This window comes from Octopus sinensis, linkage group LG1, assembly GCF_006345805.1.
Source record: "Octopus sinensis linkage group LG1, ASM634580v1, whole genome shotgun sequence".
In the NCBI taxonomy this organism is placed as follows: domain Eukaryota; kingdom Metazoa; phylum Mollusca; class Cephalopoda; order Octopoda; family Octopodidae; genus Octopus; species Octopus sinensis.
In genome coordinates this window covers 52,368,383-52,390,010 of record NC_042997.1, presented here as the reverse complement: position 1 = coordinate 52,390,010, position 21,628 = coordinate 52,368,383, and the positions used below count along the sequence as shown (strand labels likewise).

The 21,628-nt window shown below is 36.3% G+C and overlaps 1 protein-coding gene across 1 annotated transcript in view; it reads right to left on the bottom strand.

Annotated features, from left to right (window-relative positions):
- LOC115214034 (notchless protein homolog 1) overlaps positions 1-21,628 on the bottom strand; it is a 240,657-nt gene that overhangs the window by 96,261 nt on the left and 122,768 nt on the right. Inside the window, exon 13 of the mRNA XM_029783059.2 lies at positions 19,602-19,672. Within this exon, the coding sequence (XP_029638919.1) occupies positions 19,602-19,672 (71 nt within the window). The remainder of the gene's footprint in view (positions 1-19,601; positions 19,673-21,628) is intronic.

Here is a 21,628-nt window from a genome sequence, read left to right as displayed (position 1 = left end):
CAGATTCCATCACACTCCAGGGAGAGAAACTAAAAGTAGTTGATAGTTTCCGCTACCTGGGTGACCAAGTTAGTAGCGGAGGTGGATGCACAGAGAGTATCACCACTAGAATACGAATAGCCTGGGCAAAGTTCAGAAAGCTCCTACCCCTACTGGCAACAAAAGGTCTCTCCCTCAGAGCGAAAGGTAGACTGTATGATGCATGTGTGCGAACTGCCATGCTTCACGGTAATGAAACATGGGCTGTGACTGCAGAGGACATGCGTAGACTTGAAAGAAATGAAGCTAGCATGATCCGCTGGATGTGTAGTGTCAGTGTGCACGCAAGACAGAGTGTAAGCATCCTGAGAGAAATGCTGGATATAAGAAGCATCAGATGTGGTGTGCAAGAGCGACGCTTGCGATGGTATGGTCATGTGCTGCGGATGGATGAAGAGAGGTGTGTGAAGAAGTGCCACTCCCAAACAGTTGAAGGTATCAGGGGGAGAGGTAGACCCAGGAAGACATGGGATGAGGTAGTCAAGCATGACTTCAGAGCATTGGGCCTCACTGAGGCAATGGCGAAGGACCGAGATCTCTGGAGATATGCTGTGACTGCAAAGACCCGGGCTGCTTTCTGCAGCAATTCCACATACCCCCTACCCATTCAAAGTACCCCGGATCCCGTTGCCCCCGTGCCGCTGGCACGTTAAAAGCTCGAACCAATCGTGACCGATGCCGGACCCCCCGGCCCCTGTGCAGGTGGCACGTAAAAAGCACCCACTCCACTCACAGAGTGGTTGGCGTTAGGAAGGGCATCCAGTCGTAGAAACTCTGCCAGATCAGACTGGAGCCTGGAGCGGCCCCTGGCTTCCCAGACCCCGGTCGAACCGTCCAACCCGTGCTAGCGCGAAAAACGGACGTTAAACGATGATGATGATGATGATGATGATGATGATGCATAGCTTGGAAAGCCTTCACAAGCTATTCATCTACCACTGGCTTCCTCAGTAACCAACAAATCAAAGATAATGGAACCCTGCAAAAGTATTTTTCAGATCTATAAATGCTAGCTACAGTGGTTTATTTTTAGCTAAATACTTTTTTTGAAGTTGCATCAGTAGTACTCTCTGGTACAAAGCTGAATGGCATCTCATCTAAGCTAATTCTTTTGCTCATCAATTGGTCTATAACTCTTTCTGCTTCATTTGTTTCAATTGTTTTTATATCTGTTTTTCCATGCTACTATGGGTTAGGTAACTATGTAACTGAAGCATTGATTTTATAACTGGATGTCCCTCCTAAAATTAAGTCTTACCTGTTTTTCAAGTAAGGGATCTCTTAATCCACATAACTTCAAAGGTATGAAATAAGTGAGCGATTTATTGACTGAAGAAATATCAATGAAAACATCAAGTAAACGTCATGACTTTCAGTGAGTGCAGGCATAAATAAATTGACAGACACACGTATGTACACACACACACACACAAACATGATGGACTTCTTTTTCAATTACTGTCTACTAAATCCATTCGCAAGGCCTTGGTTGGCCTGGGGCTATAGTGGAAAATATTTTCCCAAGGTGTTATGCAGTAGAACTGAATCTGAAAGCATGTTGTTGAAAAGCAAACTTCTTAACTATAGCAATATAGCATTGAATGCATTTATATAACTTTTGTAATCTGGTTCAACAATTTGATAACTTGTAAATTTCCTCTCTTTAACCCCTTAGCATTCAGATTACTCTGTCAAATGAAATGCTTGTTAATTATTCACTCTTTACTACTCTCTTTTACTTGTTTCAGTCATTTGACTGCGGCCATGCTGGAGCACCGCCTTTAGTCAAGCAAATCGACCCCAGGACTTATTCTTTGTAAGCCCAGTACTTATTCTATCAGTCTCTTTTGCCGAACCGCTAAGTGACGGGGACGTAAACACACCAGCATCGGTTGTCAAGCTATGCTAGGGGGACAAACACAGACACACAAATACATATATATATATATATATATACATATATACGACAGGCTTCTTTCAGTTTCCGTCTACCAAATCCACTCACAAGGCATTGGTTGGCCCGGGGCTATAGCAGAAGTCACTTGCCCAAGATGCCACGCAGTGGGACTGAACCCGGAACCATGTGGCTGGTTAGCAAGCTACTTACCACACAGCCACTCCTGCGCCTATTGTTTACATTAATCATGCATTATCTTGTGGCTTCAAGATTTTCATGATATCAGCCTCCCCTGGCACCAGCGCTGGTGGCACGTAAAAAGCACCCCCTACACTCATGGAGTGGTTAGCATTAGGAAGGGCATCCAGCTGTAGAAACACTGCCAGATCAGACTGGAGCCTTGTGCAGCCTCCTGGCTTCCCAGAACTTGGTCGAACCATCCATGAAAAACAGACGTTAAATGATGATGATGATTGTTAAATTTTAGAATAATACTGTAGGAGAGGTGTGTGAGGCTGGATCTGGCTAGTTTGAATATAAAACAGGTAGACTATTTGGGCTAGCTATGGCTGGTTTAAATGCTAAAGGATTAATGCATCTCCTTTACTCTTGTAGCAGTTGAGAATGGTACTGCTCCAGCTGTCTGGAATGATACCTTCCTGAACTGCTTGATTGACTAAGCAGTGACTGACTAGCTCACACCTCGACTAAAAGGCGGGTGCTCCAGCATGGCCACAGTCAAATGACGGAAACAAGTAAAAGAGAGTAAAAGAGAGGTTAAATGCTAAATCTAAATTTTGTGTCCACTTTTCTTTGAGTTTAAAATATGTTTAAATTCAGAATCAAGTAGTTTGGAGACATATTAAAAACTGACAGAGAGGTAAATGTTGAAGACTGGAAGAAATAATCATTAATTTATGGCACAAAGCAAGATTGACATGTGATTTATGTAATGTCATGTACAGATGACTCTAGAATATTTTGGTGAATAGACTGCCAGTGAATTCTGAAAGAGTTACTACTAAATACTTTGCCTACACAATATAATAATCAAGTTAGCTGTCAAAGTAATAAATATATTGTTCCATCACTGCTTGAGTTAGTAGACCCTTATAAAAATCACAATTTTCTCTTTCTCTCTCTTTCAATAAAATCATTCATATTATTTGGTGCTATTTATTACAGCCTGCAATCCACCTCAGCATAGTAAAAAGCATCATGAAATATTACCAGAATTGGTACACTTTATGATAAATAGAAAGGGGCTGAGTTCAAGCCAAGAATATTCGTCTTAACACATTTCACCCTCTACAATGCTGTTCAAAGATTTCTACAGAAGTGTGATCTTGACAGAAATAACCGTGGTCATACTTTTTGTTAAGTTGATTTTCTAGATGTACCGTAAGAAATCAAGCCTTGTGACTAATGTGGTAGTGTTATGCAAGAAAAAAGGAAAGTATAACAAGGATAGTGAGTACAGGATTGAATTTTGGTGCCTTATAAAAAGGTGCCAAACTTCAGGGAAATGCATCTGGTGCCATGCTAGCATGTGGATAGCATCAGAAAGTAAAATATAGAAAATATTACGAAAGTAAAAAGAAAAAAAAGAAAGAAAAAATTCTATTATTTCCAATGTTCATGTGTTTTAAACTTCTCTTCTTTAATGAATAACATTCACACCTTTAATCAGCATCATCGATTTTGCTAAGTAATCTTCAATTACTACCTAAGATTAACCAACAGAAGGATGATCTTTAATTAATCAGAATATAAATGATCAGGTCAATTATTTTAACATACCGTTAAAGGGATACCGAAAATATAAACTACACGTGGAAATAATGTAAGGGGAAAATAAGAAAAATCAACGAAAATGCACATTGTAAATAAAAAAAGAAAAGGCTTTTTATGAAAGGTAACGACAGATATATACAATTAGATGAACTGAGGTAGTAATAAAAGTCATAAAAGTCATTATTATGAGATGATTAAAAAGTCAGAAAACAAAGCAGTATATATATATATACACACACACACACACACACACACACACACATAGCTCTCTAACACAAAAACAGAACTAGAAAAATATCTAGTACTCTAAATTCTCAAACCAAGTTAACATTAAATGTTTACAGAAGTCTGTTTACATTTCAGACAAAAATACAATTATTATGTAAGGAACACAAAGTCTTGCAACATTAAAACATAATCTCTGTATGAACTTTGACTAAAGTCTAGATAAGAAATACGCAAACTAAATTCAACAACACAAAATGCTTATTTATGCAGTTAAAAAACAAAAAGAAGCTATGAAGCTATCTAGCAGTTATTAGAACATAGAAAATGAGGTAATATACAGTTATTGATCAGAAATTGGAAATATATGCAAGATTCAAAGTTTGATATATATTATTTTTCAGTGATAGATTTCTAAACTTTATGTGAATTGTATCAGTTTGTTGTACCATATATAAACTTTTCACTTTCACAATCTCCAATAAGTAAAGAATACTTGAATATGCTTTCATCTACCCTCAGTATAACAACTGATGAATAAAGAAGACACTTTCAAAACCAAATTGAAAGAAGCCTAGCAGAATAATAGATACAACTCTAAGGCAAGTCAGTAGTTAAATGAGAAAGAAAGACCTACAGGAAATATAACTCCTGCATGGAAGGGGTGAGACAGCAGACACTGTTATTATTGTTGCTATTATCTGTACAAAAGGTGTCAACAGTCTCATTATTCTTCAGCTGGGTTTGTGATTGCTAGTGGAGAAAGACAACTTTTGTCCACTAGATAATTGTCTTTGCAGATTTCTCAGCAACAAATTGAAATACTGTACATGTCCTGCAGCTGAAAATGTAAGCTATTGTGAAAGGTAGCAGCAGCTTATTATAATTTTCATTCAGATAAAACCTTCCAATTTGTGATAACAAATATCCATGATAGACACAAATTGAAAAAAATGATGATGGCTGCAATGAAATAATTACAATATAGAATTGAAGAGGCATGAGCATGTGGTGGTGAAGAGAGAGAGATACACACATAAGTGTACCAAGCTGCTGTTAATGAGTGGTCTCAGACAGATGTGCTAGAGTGGGCCTGTTGTGCTGAGGTAACCAATTAAATATGGAAGGACCAACACATGAAGCACACTGAATATGTCATGTTACAAGCCTGGTCTATGCTAGGTTTAGTTTATGAGGTAGACAAGGTATATTGCAATTAGTTTGTTGTCCAGCTTGTTTTATATATCATGAGATTTATAGTGGTGATTGTAAAGAAGGTAGCTGTAATGTAATTTGCCAAGGTACAATTGCCTCAATTCCTAAGAGCTGAACATAGAAGTTCTCCAGTACTGCTCAATTCGTAGTGGTGGATGTGTCTGATACAATTGTTAACCAGTTCTTGCAGAGCAAGTTCTCATGATAAGTGCATTAGTAAATGCAGAAGCAATGTAGCCGATGCCAGTATCATGGTACATAAAAAGCGCCATTTGAGTGTTGGGCCTCACAGAGGCAATGTGCTCGATGCTGGTGTCATGTAACTGGCACCAATACTGGTGGCATGTAAAAGCACCCATTGCACTCTAGGAGTGGTTGATATTAGGAAAGGGATTCAGCCATAGAAACCATGCCAAATCAGACAAGAGTCTAGTGCAGCCCCTTAACTTACCAGCCCTTATCAAACCTTCCAATCCATGCCAGCATAGACAATGGACTTTAAATAATGATGATGATGATGATGAAGACATGGGATGAGTGGCGAAGCATGACCTTTGAACATTGGGCCTCACAGAGGCAATGACAGGAGACTGAGACCTTTGAAGATATACTGTGATTGAGAAGACCCAGTAACTAAAGTGAGATTGCAACCATGCATGTCTGGCCCAGTTAAGAGTACCCCTGATCGGGCAATATGATATACTTGAGAGGACCTGTTGAGTCAAGTAAAACTAATATTGTAGCTATGGCCAGTGCCCCCTGACTGGCTCCCATACCGGTGACATGTAAAAAGCACCATCTGAATGTGGCCAATGCCAGTATCCACTGACTGGCCCCCATGCCAGTAGCATGTAAAAAGCATTATCCAAATGTGATTGATGCCAGGCCCACCTAACTGGCTCCTATACTAGTGGAATGTAAAAAGCACCCACTACACTCTTGGAGTGGTTGGTGTTAGGAAGGGCATCCAGCTGTAGAAACATTGCCAGATCAGACTGGAGCCTAGTGCAGCCGCTGGCTCTCCAGACCTCAGCCAAACCATCCAACCCAAGCCAGCATGGAAAACAGACGTTAAACGATGATGATGATAATGAAAAGCAAATCCCAGCAGATCTGAGACCAAAATGACCTTGAACAAAAGGTCAAACTATTAACCCTTTTATTACCAACCTGGCTGAAACCGGCTCTAGCTCTGAGTACAAATGCCTTGTTTTCAAAAGTTCTGAATTAAAATCTTCCACCAAACCTTAATCACAATTTATGTTCCTAACACTAGCTGAATGATAACTAAGTTATTTTACTAAATTCTTTGTTATATTTATAGTAATTCAAGGAAATACAGAGTATCTCAAAATAAATACAGTAACAAAAGGGTTAAAGAGGTCATGAATGATTCACACACTCACAAACACATACAGGCAGGCACACGAGTGCACACATACAACTACACACACATGCACACACTCTTCAATTACTCTCACCCTTCCTTTCTCTTGTAAACAATTACACATCTACATAAATATATACAAGTATGCATACACACAGATATAAGACTAATTCTCAGACAGATTCAAGGACTTTGACAAACAAATGATTGATTGTTTAGGTGACAAATAAAGTAAATGATATATTAGTTTGTTGGTTGGATATTTAACCAGTGAAGGTGTTTATTATTATTGGTGTAATGACTTTCCCAAGACACTATATATATATATATATATATATATATATATATATATATATATATATATATATATATATATGCTCTTTGCTCTTTTGCTTGTTTCAGTTATTTGACAGCGGCCATGCTGGAGCACCGCCTTTAGTCGAGCAAATCGACCCCGGGACTTATTCTTTGTAAGCCCAGTACTTATTCTATCATTCTCTTTTGCCGAACCGCTAAGTGACGGCGACATAAACACACCAGCATCGGTTGTCAAGCAATGCTAGGAGGACAAACACAGACACACAAACATACACACACACATATATATATACATATATACGATGGGCTTCTTTCAGTTTCTGTCTACCAAATCCACTCATAAGGCTTCGGTCGGCCCAAGGCTATAGTAGAAGACACTTGCCTAAGATGCCACACAGTGGGACTGAACCCGGAACCATGTGGTTGGTAAGTAAACTACTTACCACACAGCCACTCCTGCTCCTATATATATATGTATTTATGTATAATGAACCTATAATTACAACTGAAAACAGCTGTAAGTCAAATTTACTGAAATAAATAAACATTGGTGTTACGTAAATGCACCTGTGCTGGTGGCACGTAAAAAGTACCTTTCGAGCATTGGGCCTCATAGAGGCAAAGTGGCTGAGCTTCTTTTGAGTGTTGGGCCTCATGGAGGCAATGACCGAGACCTTTGGCATTGTCATGCTTGAGAAGAAAACCCATCAAGCTGAGCAAAATCACTGTCATGGAAGATACTGGAGTCATGCAAATGGCACCCATGCCGGTGGCACGTAAAAGCACCCATTACACTCTCAGAGTGGTTGGCATTAGGAAGGGCATCCAGCTATACAAACCATGACAAATCAGATTGGAGTCTGGTGCAGCCTTCCAGCTTGCCAGCCCTGGTCAAAGTGTTCAACCTATACCAGCATGGACAACGGACGTTAAATGATGATGATGTAACCACCATTATTTGTATCTTGTCCTGTATATATTAACACACATATATTAATGTGAGTTTACAGAGATATAATATCCAGGTGGACACCATGGTAGCTCTCAGTTATGTTCCAGGTTATAGCTAACCGCATTGATTAGTATTTAGCATCTATAACTACTAGGAGTTGTCATTCATTCTGTAAATTCCTCCGATGAGTAATTCTGTGTTTGCTTCACTGGATGGTAATATTATCTGGAGTGTATATTAGCAATAATTATAACGATAGAAAATATGGAGACTGGTACATCCTCAAAATTTATTTCCTTTTATTTTACATTGTTATATGGTTGTGACGACCTACACATGTTTCCACTCCACAGAGTATAGGCAGATGCATATGCAACTGGGCATAATTTTCTGTACAGCTTCGTGAACTTGAGACAAGCTGGTTGAAAGACCCTGAATGAAGCTGGTTGCATATGCAACTGCCTATAGTTTGTACAGTGGAAACATGCGTAGGTCATTGTAACCACAAAATAATGTCTGACATTCTAAAATAAAAGGAAATAAATTTTGCGGATGTACCCGTCTCCATATTCTCTATTATTATGATTATTGCTTATATACACATATATAAATACATATATATATATATATATATATATATATCATATAAGGATGTTGGGATCTCATACATCTAAACATTGTGGAAAGAAAGTGAAATAGATTATTGTGAAACTCAATGGATCTAGAAAGTGACATTTCTACCAAATATGCAAAACTTAGTGTTTTGAGAAGTTGTTTCTATTGATAGATACTGATGTATGGAATCATTGAGAAAATGTCAGATAAGAGGATAAGAGTCTTATTTTAAAAAATGTAAAAGAATTTTTCATGATTTATTATTTTTATCATTGATTTTTTCTTTTTTTTTTTTGCAAATGCTATTTGAATGATGGTAACAGAGATATTACAATAATATTTCAAAATAATATAACTAAATAAACATTCACACAGTTCTCTAGAGGAAGGTAGTGTAGTTGATGTAATTATTTTCATCATATTATTAGTATTTAATGAAAGGTAAACATTAACTTAGGCACTAAACTAAATACAATAAAGTATTTAGAACTTCATTGTTTTTGACAAAATTCTGGAATAAAAACAACATTATTATGTAGCAATTGAAAGAAAATTAATAATAATCATGGTTTCTAAGAATGACAAAAATGATTGCCATATTTGTCATATGCAGCCATATCATTATTGTTTTAATGTCCACATTTCAATGCTAGCATGGTTAGTTCACATTACTCCATAAGGAGTTTCCTGGTTTCTCTGACATACATATTCCTTCCTGGACAGGCCACCAGTCTGTTATAGGATTACTCATTTTTACCAGTAAGTGGACTGGAGCAACATGAAATGAAGTGTTTTGATCAAGAACACAATACATTGTTTGGTCCAGGAATCAAAACCACAATCTTACAATCATGAGTCCAACACCCTGACCACTGAACCATGCCTGCATGGGTTGGATTTGTCAATGCAGATTGTCTATGGCTGGGGTCCTTCTTGTCACCAACCATCACCTGTTTCCAAGGGAATTTTTTTCCCCATGGAAGGACTAGTTTTCACTGAAGTTCAGAAACAAAAGACTCACTCGTATGACAGTAGCACTCATTTACAACAGTTGTGATACCAAAGAAAGAAGACGCCACCTTTTTCTCACTCTCTCTCTCTCTCTCTCACACACACACAAACAGGTTGAACCTGGAACTATGTGGTTTCAATGAAACATCTTAACCACACAGCCATGCCTACATTGTAATTGTTAGTGTAACGTTAAAAATGTTAATGAGATGCAGTACCTATGGGTTTCCATTATTTTGCAAATAATCAAGAATTTGGTTGTATTTGGAAAAATAACAAACCTTTATATTTATATGTTAGGTAGGTTCATGTCAAAAGTGTTAAACAAGGTTTTGTAACAAATTACCAGCTAATATTCATTAAGTTATTCATAACTGAAGAAAAAGAAACCATATAAAGGGCTTGTGATTCATATCTTTCAATTGAGCCTAAGCTCTGTTTATGGTCAAGGCAGTTGATTTTTAAGAGCTAAATCCAGTTTACTGTAAAGGATACCACTGAGTGGCAGTACAGTAAAACAGATGAGTACATCACTGATACATGATGCTGATTTCTGATCATTAAACCAACCACTTTCCAAAGAGTTCAGGGTAGGTTATACTATAATACCAGCATAAGAGAGGGGAGGGTTCTTTGTTCTTAAGCAAGTCTAAAGAGGCCACTCTACACTGTTGTTTGTATTCCCTCTTTTATCTGTACCAGAGGATTGTCTCATCCTTTGATAAATAGAAAAAAGAATGAAAGAAGACCAGAACAAAAGGGTGATAGAAAGAGTAAGAGAAGAGAACCAGTGAGATAGGAGTAAGAGAATGACAGAGGAGGAAGCAAAGGAGAGAGAGAGAGCTACATGACATGGTTAGTAAGAAGAATGCACAGAAATTGCATGAACAGTATAATGATGGAAGAGAGAAGAGAGGGAAAGAGAAAGGGAAGGAGAGAATGTGATGAATAGCACAGAGGATGTGTAGCACTAGTAAATGCTTTCCTAAACAAGATAATTTTGAGATTTGCTTTTATAAGTAAAAAAAAAAAGAATGTATTGCAAAAAAACAAAAAAAAAAAAAAAAGCCAAAAACAAAAAAAAAAACTTTTAAAACAGAAGTTGATAAATTGTACTGAGGAAATGCAACACATATAATCAACCATAACAGTGGTGGCTTTTTGTTTTTCTATATCTTGAACATTTATTTTATCTAATTAAAACCTAGATAAACAAAGTAGCTTTTATCCGAAGGCAATCTTTCTGAGGTTATTGACATGATAGGAGTAGTAGTAGTAGTAGTAGTATCGGAGGATGCACTGTAACAGCATATCACAGCATCCATCCACCATTTATTGGTGATTCCCTATTCTTGGAATATGACACCCTTGCACACCACTTAAGCAACAAATCTACAACCCATGGGTCTGTTTGAGCAGTCATTGCTGGTGAGAGTTGTACAAGGCTGCAGTACAAGTCTTACCTCAAACACTTTTTTAGTTGCTTTTTATAACATGCAGAAGAAACATTGGGTCTATTCTTTGACATGCCGGTCCCTACACAGCATTGGAGTAATGTGAAATGAAGTGTTTTGTTCAAGAATACATCACACTGCCTGGTCCTGAAATCAAGCCCATGATCTGGTGATTGTGAGTGCAACACTTGAACCACTAAGCCACGTGCCTGACATGATACATAAGTTCACATTTATGAAAGCCAGCAAGATAGTAAAATAAACTAACTCCTTCCTTCTTTTTATAAAAATAATAATCTTTTATCTTTAACTTATTTCAGTCATTAGACTGTGGACAGATGGACAGATGGATGGACCGACCAACCACAAGTACACACACACAAGGAGAAAGAAACACACGACCACACACACCACATAGACATGAAGACACATATAGGCACACATGCATACTCACACAAACTCATACATATAGACACACTCAAACATGCAAACACAAGGCAGTAGAGGTACACAAACCCACACAAAGCATGCACAAACACGTGGATATGCAGAATACATACATACGTATCATACACAAGCACACACACATGCTGGCATGTACACCCACACATACAATAATATCTCAAGCAGAGAAATGTGGCATCTGTAATGGACTAAGTCAATTGTCATTGAAAAGGATGCAAGTAGCAAGAAAAGAGCTTTGACAATCAAAAACAAAACAAACGATTAGTTAGTTGAATATTTAACCAATTGACTAATAATAAAGAAGTGGAATTGAACCAGTGTGTATATTACATTGGCATAATGACTCTCGCTAGACACAACAAAATCAACACCAATACCTACCTTTTCTAACGCTTGGCACTGACTTTATTGGCTTCTTTTGTTGAACTACTAAGTTATAGGGATGTAAACACACCAACACCAGTTGTCAACATTGGCAGGGGATAAACACAAACACATACATGACGGATATCTTTCAGTTTTTGCCTGCCAAATTTACTTAGAAATTTTGGTTGGCATGAGGCTATAGTAGAAACCACTTGCTCAAGGTGCCATGCAGTGGGACTGAACCTGAACCCATTTGGTGGAGAAGCAAGCTTCTAACCACATACCCACAACAATATTATCAATAATAACACCATACCAATTTTATTTCTATCCTACAAAATTAACATTTGATTCTTTCCCAAGTGCTTTCAGCCTAGTTGCAGAGAATCTTATTCTTCTAATAAATCACATTCAACAATACTAGTGGTAACTATAACAGATTAGATATATGAGCAGTTAGCAGGTCTGTTCAAATAATAGTTATATCATTTGGTCAACATTGCTACTATAATGATCTTCTTAACAGCAGCTGCTGCAGTGTTAGAGGCATCGATGTCTTCATTTCCATCATCATTATGATTATCATCTCATCACAACAATAAAACTAACACTATCTGAAACAAGATGTATTTTAGTGAAATTGATTTATGTGTCACTTAAAATATATTTTTAAATGTTTAGAATGAATATAAGCTATTTACAGAAAAAATAATACCAAAATAAATATAAATAAATTTAATTTACTGTGTTGATCATATGAAATGACTGATCAAATGGAAAAAGAAAAGAACCTACTACAAGGCTTAGTGGAGCCACTGTTAAAGTGATGAAAATATAATTAGGTCTTACAAAATCTTTGTTTCATCTTCAGTGTCGAAGTAAAACTTTCAGTTAATAACGAGAACTAAATATATCTCTAGTTAGTCAATACTTATATTCTGACAGCCATTTAAAGAACATATATACAAGCATCAAATGATGGACACACACACACACACTCTCTCTCTCTCTCTCTCTCCAACAATTTGCCAAATATGATACATTTCATAAGCTCACTAAAGAAAGGTTTAATCCTTCACTTGCCTATTATCTGAGAATGTCTATAATAAACCTCAGCAACAAATATTGAAAGTAAGCTATTGTAAAAAAGAATGTAAAAAAAAAATGGAATTTTGTTTTTAAAGTTATTACAGCCTAAGGACACTTTTTTCCAAATTCCAGAGACAGGAAGGCACCAAAAGGGATATAGTTTAGCAGTGTAAAGGTGATAAAATATATGTATTAATACGTGGACAGTTATTCTCCTCCTCTGACACAGACTCATATATGCTTAGTCATTGGCAAACACATATCTTTCAAACAACAACCAAGCAAAAGTGTTTATCTTACTACAAATATAAATAAATGTAAATGCTTTAGCTAAACAATGAAAGTAGAATTGTTTCAATATTTTCTCAGAAATATGAAGAATTTTATTGAAGGATTTGATCAAGATGTAGTTTCATGTCTGTTATAGATTATTTCTTGGATTTGCCTTTCTCTGTCAAGAATTCACCTATGACAGGAATTAGAACATTTCAGAAACCTCATCACTAATAATGGTTTCAAAATTTAGTGCAAGGCCAGCAATTTTGGGGAAGTGGGTAAGTTGATTACATCAACTCCAGTGTTCAACTGGTACTTATTTTATCAACCCTGAAAATAATCGAAAGTTGATCATGGCAGAATTTGAACTCACAACGTTAAGACGGACAAAATGCCCAGTGCGCTAACAATTCTGACAGCTTACTGCCAACCTAGCAACACAGAAAAAATTTGATCAGAGGACAGCAATAACAACATAGATGAATGAAAGTCCTTCTAAATCAGGAATTCAAAGTGCTCATGAAATAGCTAAATTTTCCATAACAATGCTGTTATGCTTTGGAGATTAGAATCTTGTACTTCATTGAAATTAATGTCTCTCCTGAAAAATCTTAAAACTTCTGGAATGCACCTTTTAACTAGTAAATACTAATTGTGTGTATGTGTGTGTGTATGTGCCTGTCTGTCTGTCTGTTTCTCTCTCTCTCTCTATATATGTGTGTGTGTGTGTGTGTGTGTGTGTGTGTGTGTGTAAAAACCTAACATGAATTTATAGAAATAAACAAAAATAATTACTGAATTTTTCTAAAATCTTGATAATGGAATATTTTTATTGAAATATAAAGTGGTCTCTTCTTGCTGAAATAACTAGTATTAAATAAAATTCAACCTGATACATAACATCAGTTTATATATAGTAGCATGTTTATTTGTAGATGCAGAACCTTTACCAAATACTTTTACTCCACCCCATTAATGAGAAGACAAAATTGAGTTCACGTCTAAATAATTATTTTCTTCACTACAGTGCTGGAGAACTTTAAACCATTTTAATTTTATTAAACATAACAGTTTGTATATCTCCTAACAGACACCACTCCATAAGAAACACTAGATTGCCACTACTATTATTATTATTGTTGTTGTTGTTGTTTTTTTTTTTTTTTTTTTTTTATGCTGGCAGAATTGTTAGCACATTGGGCAAAATGCTTGGTAGTATTTCAGCTGTTGCCACATTCTGAATTCAAATTCCACCGGGGTCGACTTTGCCTTTCATCCTTTTGGGGTTGATAAAATAAGTACCAGTTGAACACTGGGGTCAATGTAATCAACTCATCCCCACCTCCCCCATGATGCCCTTGTAGCAAAAATTTGAAATAATACTTATTATTGTTACATCTCTATCAACCCCACTTTTTAACCTTTGTATACTATGTTTATTTCCCTTCATTTTCACCGTATTCTGTGTATACTCACTCTTTTAAAATTTTATTTATTTTATCATTTCATTATAGGTAAACCCCCACACTTTACGTCTGTTTTGTATTGTCTCCCTCATCTTTACCCTGGCAGAAAATAAATGAAATCATTATTATTATTTCTATTATTATTATTATTATTAATACCTCATCTACTTGCATCACGAATGTCAAAATTCTCAGAGGTACCATATTGACAGTGTTTAATTGGTACTTAATTTACTGACCCTGAAAGGATGAAAGACAAAGTCAACCTTGGTGGAATTTGAACTTAGGATGTAGCGGCAGACAAAATACCATTAAGCATTTTTCCCAGAGTGCTAGCTCTGCCAGCTCGCCACTTTAATAATAATGATGATGATGATGATGATAAAAATAATAAAAAATGATACTGTTGACTTGAAAACAAATTTTCTTTAATGACATTGCATCTTTTCAGTTTTTAATAACAATTTCTGTTTTATTAATGAAATCAAAGCTAGATATCAAACAACTATATAAATATATTTAGCTTTTAACTGATCTTACATTCATACTGCTCTGTTTAAATTTGGTTCTATTACATTTTATTATGTAATGTACAGTTGTGTGAAGTGGAGATTATGAAGCTTTCATGTTCAAGTATGTACTAAAATAATCAAGACGTATTAAAGATCAAACAATCTAAACAGGCAATGCACACACAAAACAAAATAGAAAAGATTTCTGTATTGAATTCTTTTGTTTGATTTTTTTTAAAGATGGTGGTAGTATTGACAATTAAATGGTTACAATCCCCTCATTGTTATTAACTTCTAATACACACCAAATCTACATTTACTGTCTGGATTTTAGCCTTGCATTTCTCAATGCACATCGAGATCCTTTGCAGTGATGCAAAGAACTTTTCAAGCTGTATGATTTTTGTCTATATTTCTTCTGCTTTCTTCAACTGCAACTTTTATTTCAATAATTTCATCTGGCTTATGGCCTGTACATGCTCTCTAAAACTGGTGAAATTGATGATATTTATGTTAACACTATTGACATTACTACAATTATGTCACTGAAGTATAAAGAGCACCAAAATAATCTGGTTTTCCCCAAAATAGCCAAGAATTTGAATGCAACTTTTGAATATCCATTGTCTTCATTAGCTACAGAATATTGAATCCATGTCTAATCTCCTCTCCAACACTGAATAATGCCATTTCTTAGCTACTGTTTTCATTTCTTTTCATTAAGCACTAGCACACAACCACCTACCTCTACACTGTCAAACCTAAACGTACTTTTAATATATTTTACAAATGATTTAAATATCTCTAAGATTATAGAGCCCTAGAGATTATAAGATTATAGAATACTAGCCAAAACACCCAGCATTTTTGAAATTTTAGTTCTGCATTGGGTAGAGGGTAAAAGAAAACCAGCCAAATGGCTGAATATTAAAAGTTAGCATTCAGTCTTCTTCTTCTTGCTCAAAGCCACTAATACCAAATGAGAACTATAGACTTTGTGTGTACACACAAATACATCCATCTCAAACATAAAAATTAGCTGTCCAATTCATAAAGAGTAAAACTTCAATAATTTTTATAAATATAAACAAATTTTAAAAAGAGACAAAGAATTTATTTTCCATTAACCCATCTCTAGGTACTGGTGTCAACATCACTTTAGTCTTTGTTAGACAAGTGAACCCATATGCAGAACAAGCTCTAGAAAAATTGTTCATTAACAGTTTCATAATTTGTTCTGAATGAAACACCAAGTTGACTGCCAGCATATTGCAAATCACGCAAAATCTCCCTCAAAGACCTTAGATTTAAATCTCAACTGATTCAGATTAAACAGTTTACCAGAAGTTCAGAACCTTAGATAGACACCCAATAGTAGATCCATGAAAAGCATAAGCGACAGCAACAGCAAAATAGAAAGAGAAAGGAGTAGGAAAAATTATGTCTTCTTTCACACCATTATCAACTAGGATAATCTGATACCATTAACATTAGAAAGGTGAAAGCGTGGCAGTGTAGTAAGAAGCTTGCTTCCCAACCACATGGTTCCAGGTTGGGTACCACTGTGTGGCACATTGGGAAAGAGTCTTCTACTATAGTCTCTGGTTGACCAAAGCCTTGTGAGTAGATTTAGTTGATGGAAACTGAAAGAAGCCCATCATTGTAGTTTAATGTCCACTTTCTATGCTGGCATGGGTTGGACAGTTTGACTGATAGCTGGCAAGCCAGAAGGCTGCACCAGGTTCCAATCTGATCTGGCAAAGTTTCTACACCTGGATGCCCTTCCTAACACCAACCACTCTAAGAGTATAGTGGGTGCTTTTTACATGCTACCGGTACGAGGGCCAGTCAGGCAGTACTGGCATCAACACACTTGAATGGGGCTTTTTACATGCCACCAGCATGGGAGCAAGTCAGGTGGCACTGGCAACAACCATGCTTGAATGGTGCTCTTTACATGCCACCAGCACAGGATCAGTCAGCTGCTACTGACATCAATCACACTTGAATGGTGCTTTTTACGTGCCACTGGCATGGGGGTCAATCAGGTGGTACTGTCATCGGCCATGACAATGACTTCACTTGACTCAACAGGTCTTCGCAAGCGCAGTTTATTTCCCAATGATTGAAGAGTACTCTTAAATGGGCTGGTTATGCTGCACTGGCATAGGCCACGGTTACGGTCTCACTTGGCTTGCCGGGTCTTCTCAAGCACAGCATATCTCCAAAGGTCTCGGTCACTTGTCATCGCCTCTGTGAGGTCCAATGTTCGAAGATTGTGCTTCACCACCTCATCCCAGGTCTTCCTGGGTCTACCTTTTCCACAGGTTCCCCTCTACAGCTAGGATGTGACACTTTTTCACACAGCTGTCCTCATCAACACATGTCCATACCAGCACAGTCGTATACACATATATGTATATATCAATGTGTGTGTCTCTGTGTCTGTGTTTATTCCCCACCACTGCTTAAAAACTGGTGTTGGTGTGTTTTCATCCCTGTAACTCAACAATTCAGCAAAAGAGATTGATAGAATAAATAGCAAGCTTTAAAAATAAGTCCTGGGGTCAATTTGTTCAACTAAACCCTGCCAAGGCAGTGCCCCAGCATAGCCACAGTCAAATGACCAAAACAAGTAAAAGATAAAGGATATACTCTTTTACTTGTGTCAGTCATTTGACTGCTGTCATGCTGGAGCACCACCTTTAGTCGAGCAAATCGACCCCGGGACTTATTCTTTGCAAGCCCAGTACTTATTCTATCGGTCTCTTTTGCCGAACCGCTAAGTGATGGGGACGTAAACACACCAGCATCGGGGGACAAACACAGACACACAAACATATGCACACACACTTATATATATATATATATATATACATATATACGACAGGCTTCTTTCAGTTTCTGTCTACCAAATCCACTCACAAGGCATTGGTCAGCCCGGGGCTATAGCAGAAGACACTTGCCCAAGATGCCACGAAGTGGGACTGAACCTGGAACCATGTGGTTGGTTAGCAAGCTACTTACCACACAGCCACTCCTGCGCCTATATATATATATATATTTAATTTTTTTTTTTAAACAAAAAAAAAATGCAAATAATAAGCAATTAATACAGGTCAATAGTTTGTACTTTTCTGTATTTCAATCTGTAGATATACCGAAGACAGGATCTTAACCCCGATATAATGAAATACAAGGTAAAAGTACAAACCATTGACCAGTATTATTAATTTTTAATAACTTACATTGTGTTGGCTTAAAAAAATTGTTTATATATGTATATATATATAGTTGCAAGTTGAAATCTCATTTTAGTGATTGCCTTGTATACATAACTCATATGTTACCAAACTGACAAAAATTGAATGGTTAACAATAGCAAGAGCATACATATTCAATGAAGATACACATTAAAAGAAAGATATATGTATAAAATGAATAAAGCAAAGTTATATACAATTCAAACTGTATCTTCCATTTATTGCTCATATATTTTGAGAATGAAAACATCTCATTGTTCAGCAATCCCTAGTTTGTTTATGACTCACTAAGTTTAGATAAAATAATTAATAATTTAAACAGAGTTTTATGCAAGAAGAGATAGAAACAGATGATTATCACCTGTTTTTAGCTTTTTTAAATGTATAATTACATAATTATCCAACATGTATGTTAATCAGTTAGAAGACTAACCCATTAATATACACAGGATTATTATGTCACAATGACTTGTACTTGTGTCAGAACATCTTGAATGGGTTGAGCTGGCACTAACCAATGAATCCATAGCATTATAAACAGAAGTTGACCACACCCAAAAACCACAAACATTTGATGTAGAGATCATTCCAACAGCAGACACTGCCATTCAAGAATTTGGACCAGGAGATCTCCATTTCCAGCGACTTCGAGGGCTACCTCCCAGTGGTGTTGGGCGTCAACGAAGAGCCCTTGACTACAAGATGACCAAAGTTTTTTTTTTCCAAGGTCTGGGGTCTCCTGCCCCTAAGCCCTAGACCATCACCTAATCACCCTTACTCGTCTTGTTGCTTAACAACAACAACAGCAGACACTACATTTGTGAGAACTAGAAGTGATTCAAGATTTGATTTGACCACACAAATCACTGCTATCAGTTGCCCACCTTATCTTTATGCCATCTTGAGAGAGGCAGTGGCGTGATTGCATTTTGGATGAATTAGAATTTGGATGAATGTAATAGAAGCAGCAGGGGTACCTCATGAGTAACAGCTACTGAATGGAATCAGTCTGACAATGATGATGAACTTCAGAATTTTACATAAAATCCAAAAATACAAACATGGAGAATTTGAAATATACGTGATGAAAAAAACATATAAAGTTGAAACATTTCAAAATATATATTCTGCCATCCAAAAAGTATTAATGCAAATATTTTATTCGGAAACAAACAAAGAAATAAATAAATAAAACGAAGAAAGAAAAATGGTGGCTTTAAGTGAAAGGAATAAAATCTAAATAGATAAAATACTCACATTCTTAGTGTTTTATCTTTACTGCCACTAGCTACACGTTGACCATCAGGGCTCCAGTCAAGAGCATAAACCTAAAAAAAATGAAAACAAACATAAAAACATGGTTAATTAATTATAATATTACTCAAGAAATACTTGCTTACTCAATATTCTCTCAGCTCTCTTATTCTTTCTCCTATTCAGTGAATCATGCCATAAGTAAAATAAAATATATTAGATCTATCTTTATTCACTCTCACCTTCTAGCACCACATTTATCTCACCACACCTCTAATTCGCCTATCACATTGCTTGAATAACAATGAATTGCATCAAATCTCTCTCTCTCTCTCATTAGTAAACATGTAACTGATTAGTCTTATTTTCTCTCATCGAAGGGAGATGAGTAAGAAAGTGTGTATGTGTTATGTGAGAGAAACAGAGGGTGCAGATTGAAGAAAATCTGAAAGAGAAAGGAAAACAGAACATCCAGTGTCATAAAAACAGAGATTTCAATGTCCCAACTATTCTATTCCTTTCACCATACTCTTCTTTCTTCTTTCCATCTGGGTTCACCTCTTCAGCCATTCTCTTTAATCCAATCTATCAGTCTCATTGGTGAATTAGTGGAGTCATAAAAAAAAAAAAATAAATAAATGCACCCTTTTTAAAGCCTAGGCAGGCTCATGGGCCCCGGTTTCCCAGTTTCAATGGCGTATGTGTTCCCCAGCTGGACAGGACACCAGTCCATCGCAGTGTTACTCATTTTTGCCAGCTGAGTGGATTGGAGCAATGTGAAATGAAGTGTTTTGCTTAAGAACACAATGCGTCGCCCGGTCCAGGAATCGAAACCACAATCTTATGATCATGATACTGACACCCTAACCACTAAGCCACACGCCTCCACAGAGTCATAATAGGGATCAGCTAATCCTTTAGTCCTATTCTGTTGAGAAGACAACAACTTCTTTAGTGTTGGTACTATGATAAAATGCATTAAAAAAAAAGTGGTTGGTTTATGAAGGGCATCCAGCTGTAGAAACCACATTAGATAAAACATAAATGAGATGTAGTTCCCTGACACATTTAGGAAGTCTGCAACTTCAAATAATAACTAACTAGAACTTGTTTCACCATGTCATCATGGAGAGTGGATTGAAAATGACGATGATGACGACGACAACAATGATACTCAGTGTAGCTTTCTCCATTACTGAGCTGGGAAAAAGAAATGTTTTGAAAGCAAAATAATTATTTGTTTAATTAAGAATTAACTAAGGCCATTATAATTATTTTGATATTAATAATATAAAACAATGAAGCTTAATTGAAAAGATTTAGTTGTTTGACATTGTATTGTTTTCTCTTTTAAAATAAAATGCTATTTTACTTGTTTCCTTTTCTAACTCTAACGTAAGATATGAATTACTCTGATAATTTATGCAAATATGCAGATTTTCATAATTAGCTAATCTATGCTAGCTCAGAAAAACATGTAAAATATTTAGGATAAAAAATCCAATAATGTTCCATTTGTCTTAAGTGGTGTGGAGAACGATTCTGATTGAGACTTGCTAATCACTAACTGGCAAGATAATTTCATTGTTTTATCATTAGTATTTTTATTACTATTAATGCTATCATACAAAACAATGCTTTAGTGAAAATGCAAGACTAACATCTAGAAGATATTTGCAAATATGTACTTTCTAGAATAGAATGAGTGAACTTGTAGCTAAGAAGCATAGTCTCTTACTATGTTCTGAGAAAACCTGCAAACGTTGGTTTCTAATTTTTGCACAAGGCCAGAAAATTCAAGGGAAGGAGGTAAGTTGATTACATCAAACCTTAGTGTTCAGCTGGTACTTATTTTATCAACCTTGAAAGAATGAGGCAAAGACTACCATGGCAGAATTTGAACTCAGAACATAAAGATAGATGAAGTGTCACTAAACATTTTGCCCATCGTGCTGACAATTCTGCCAGTTTACCATTTTAAAGATTCCAAATATTAAAATATTATAGACATTACATAATTGTAACACGAT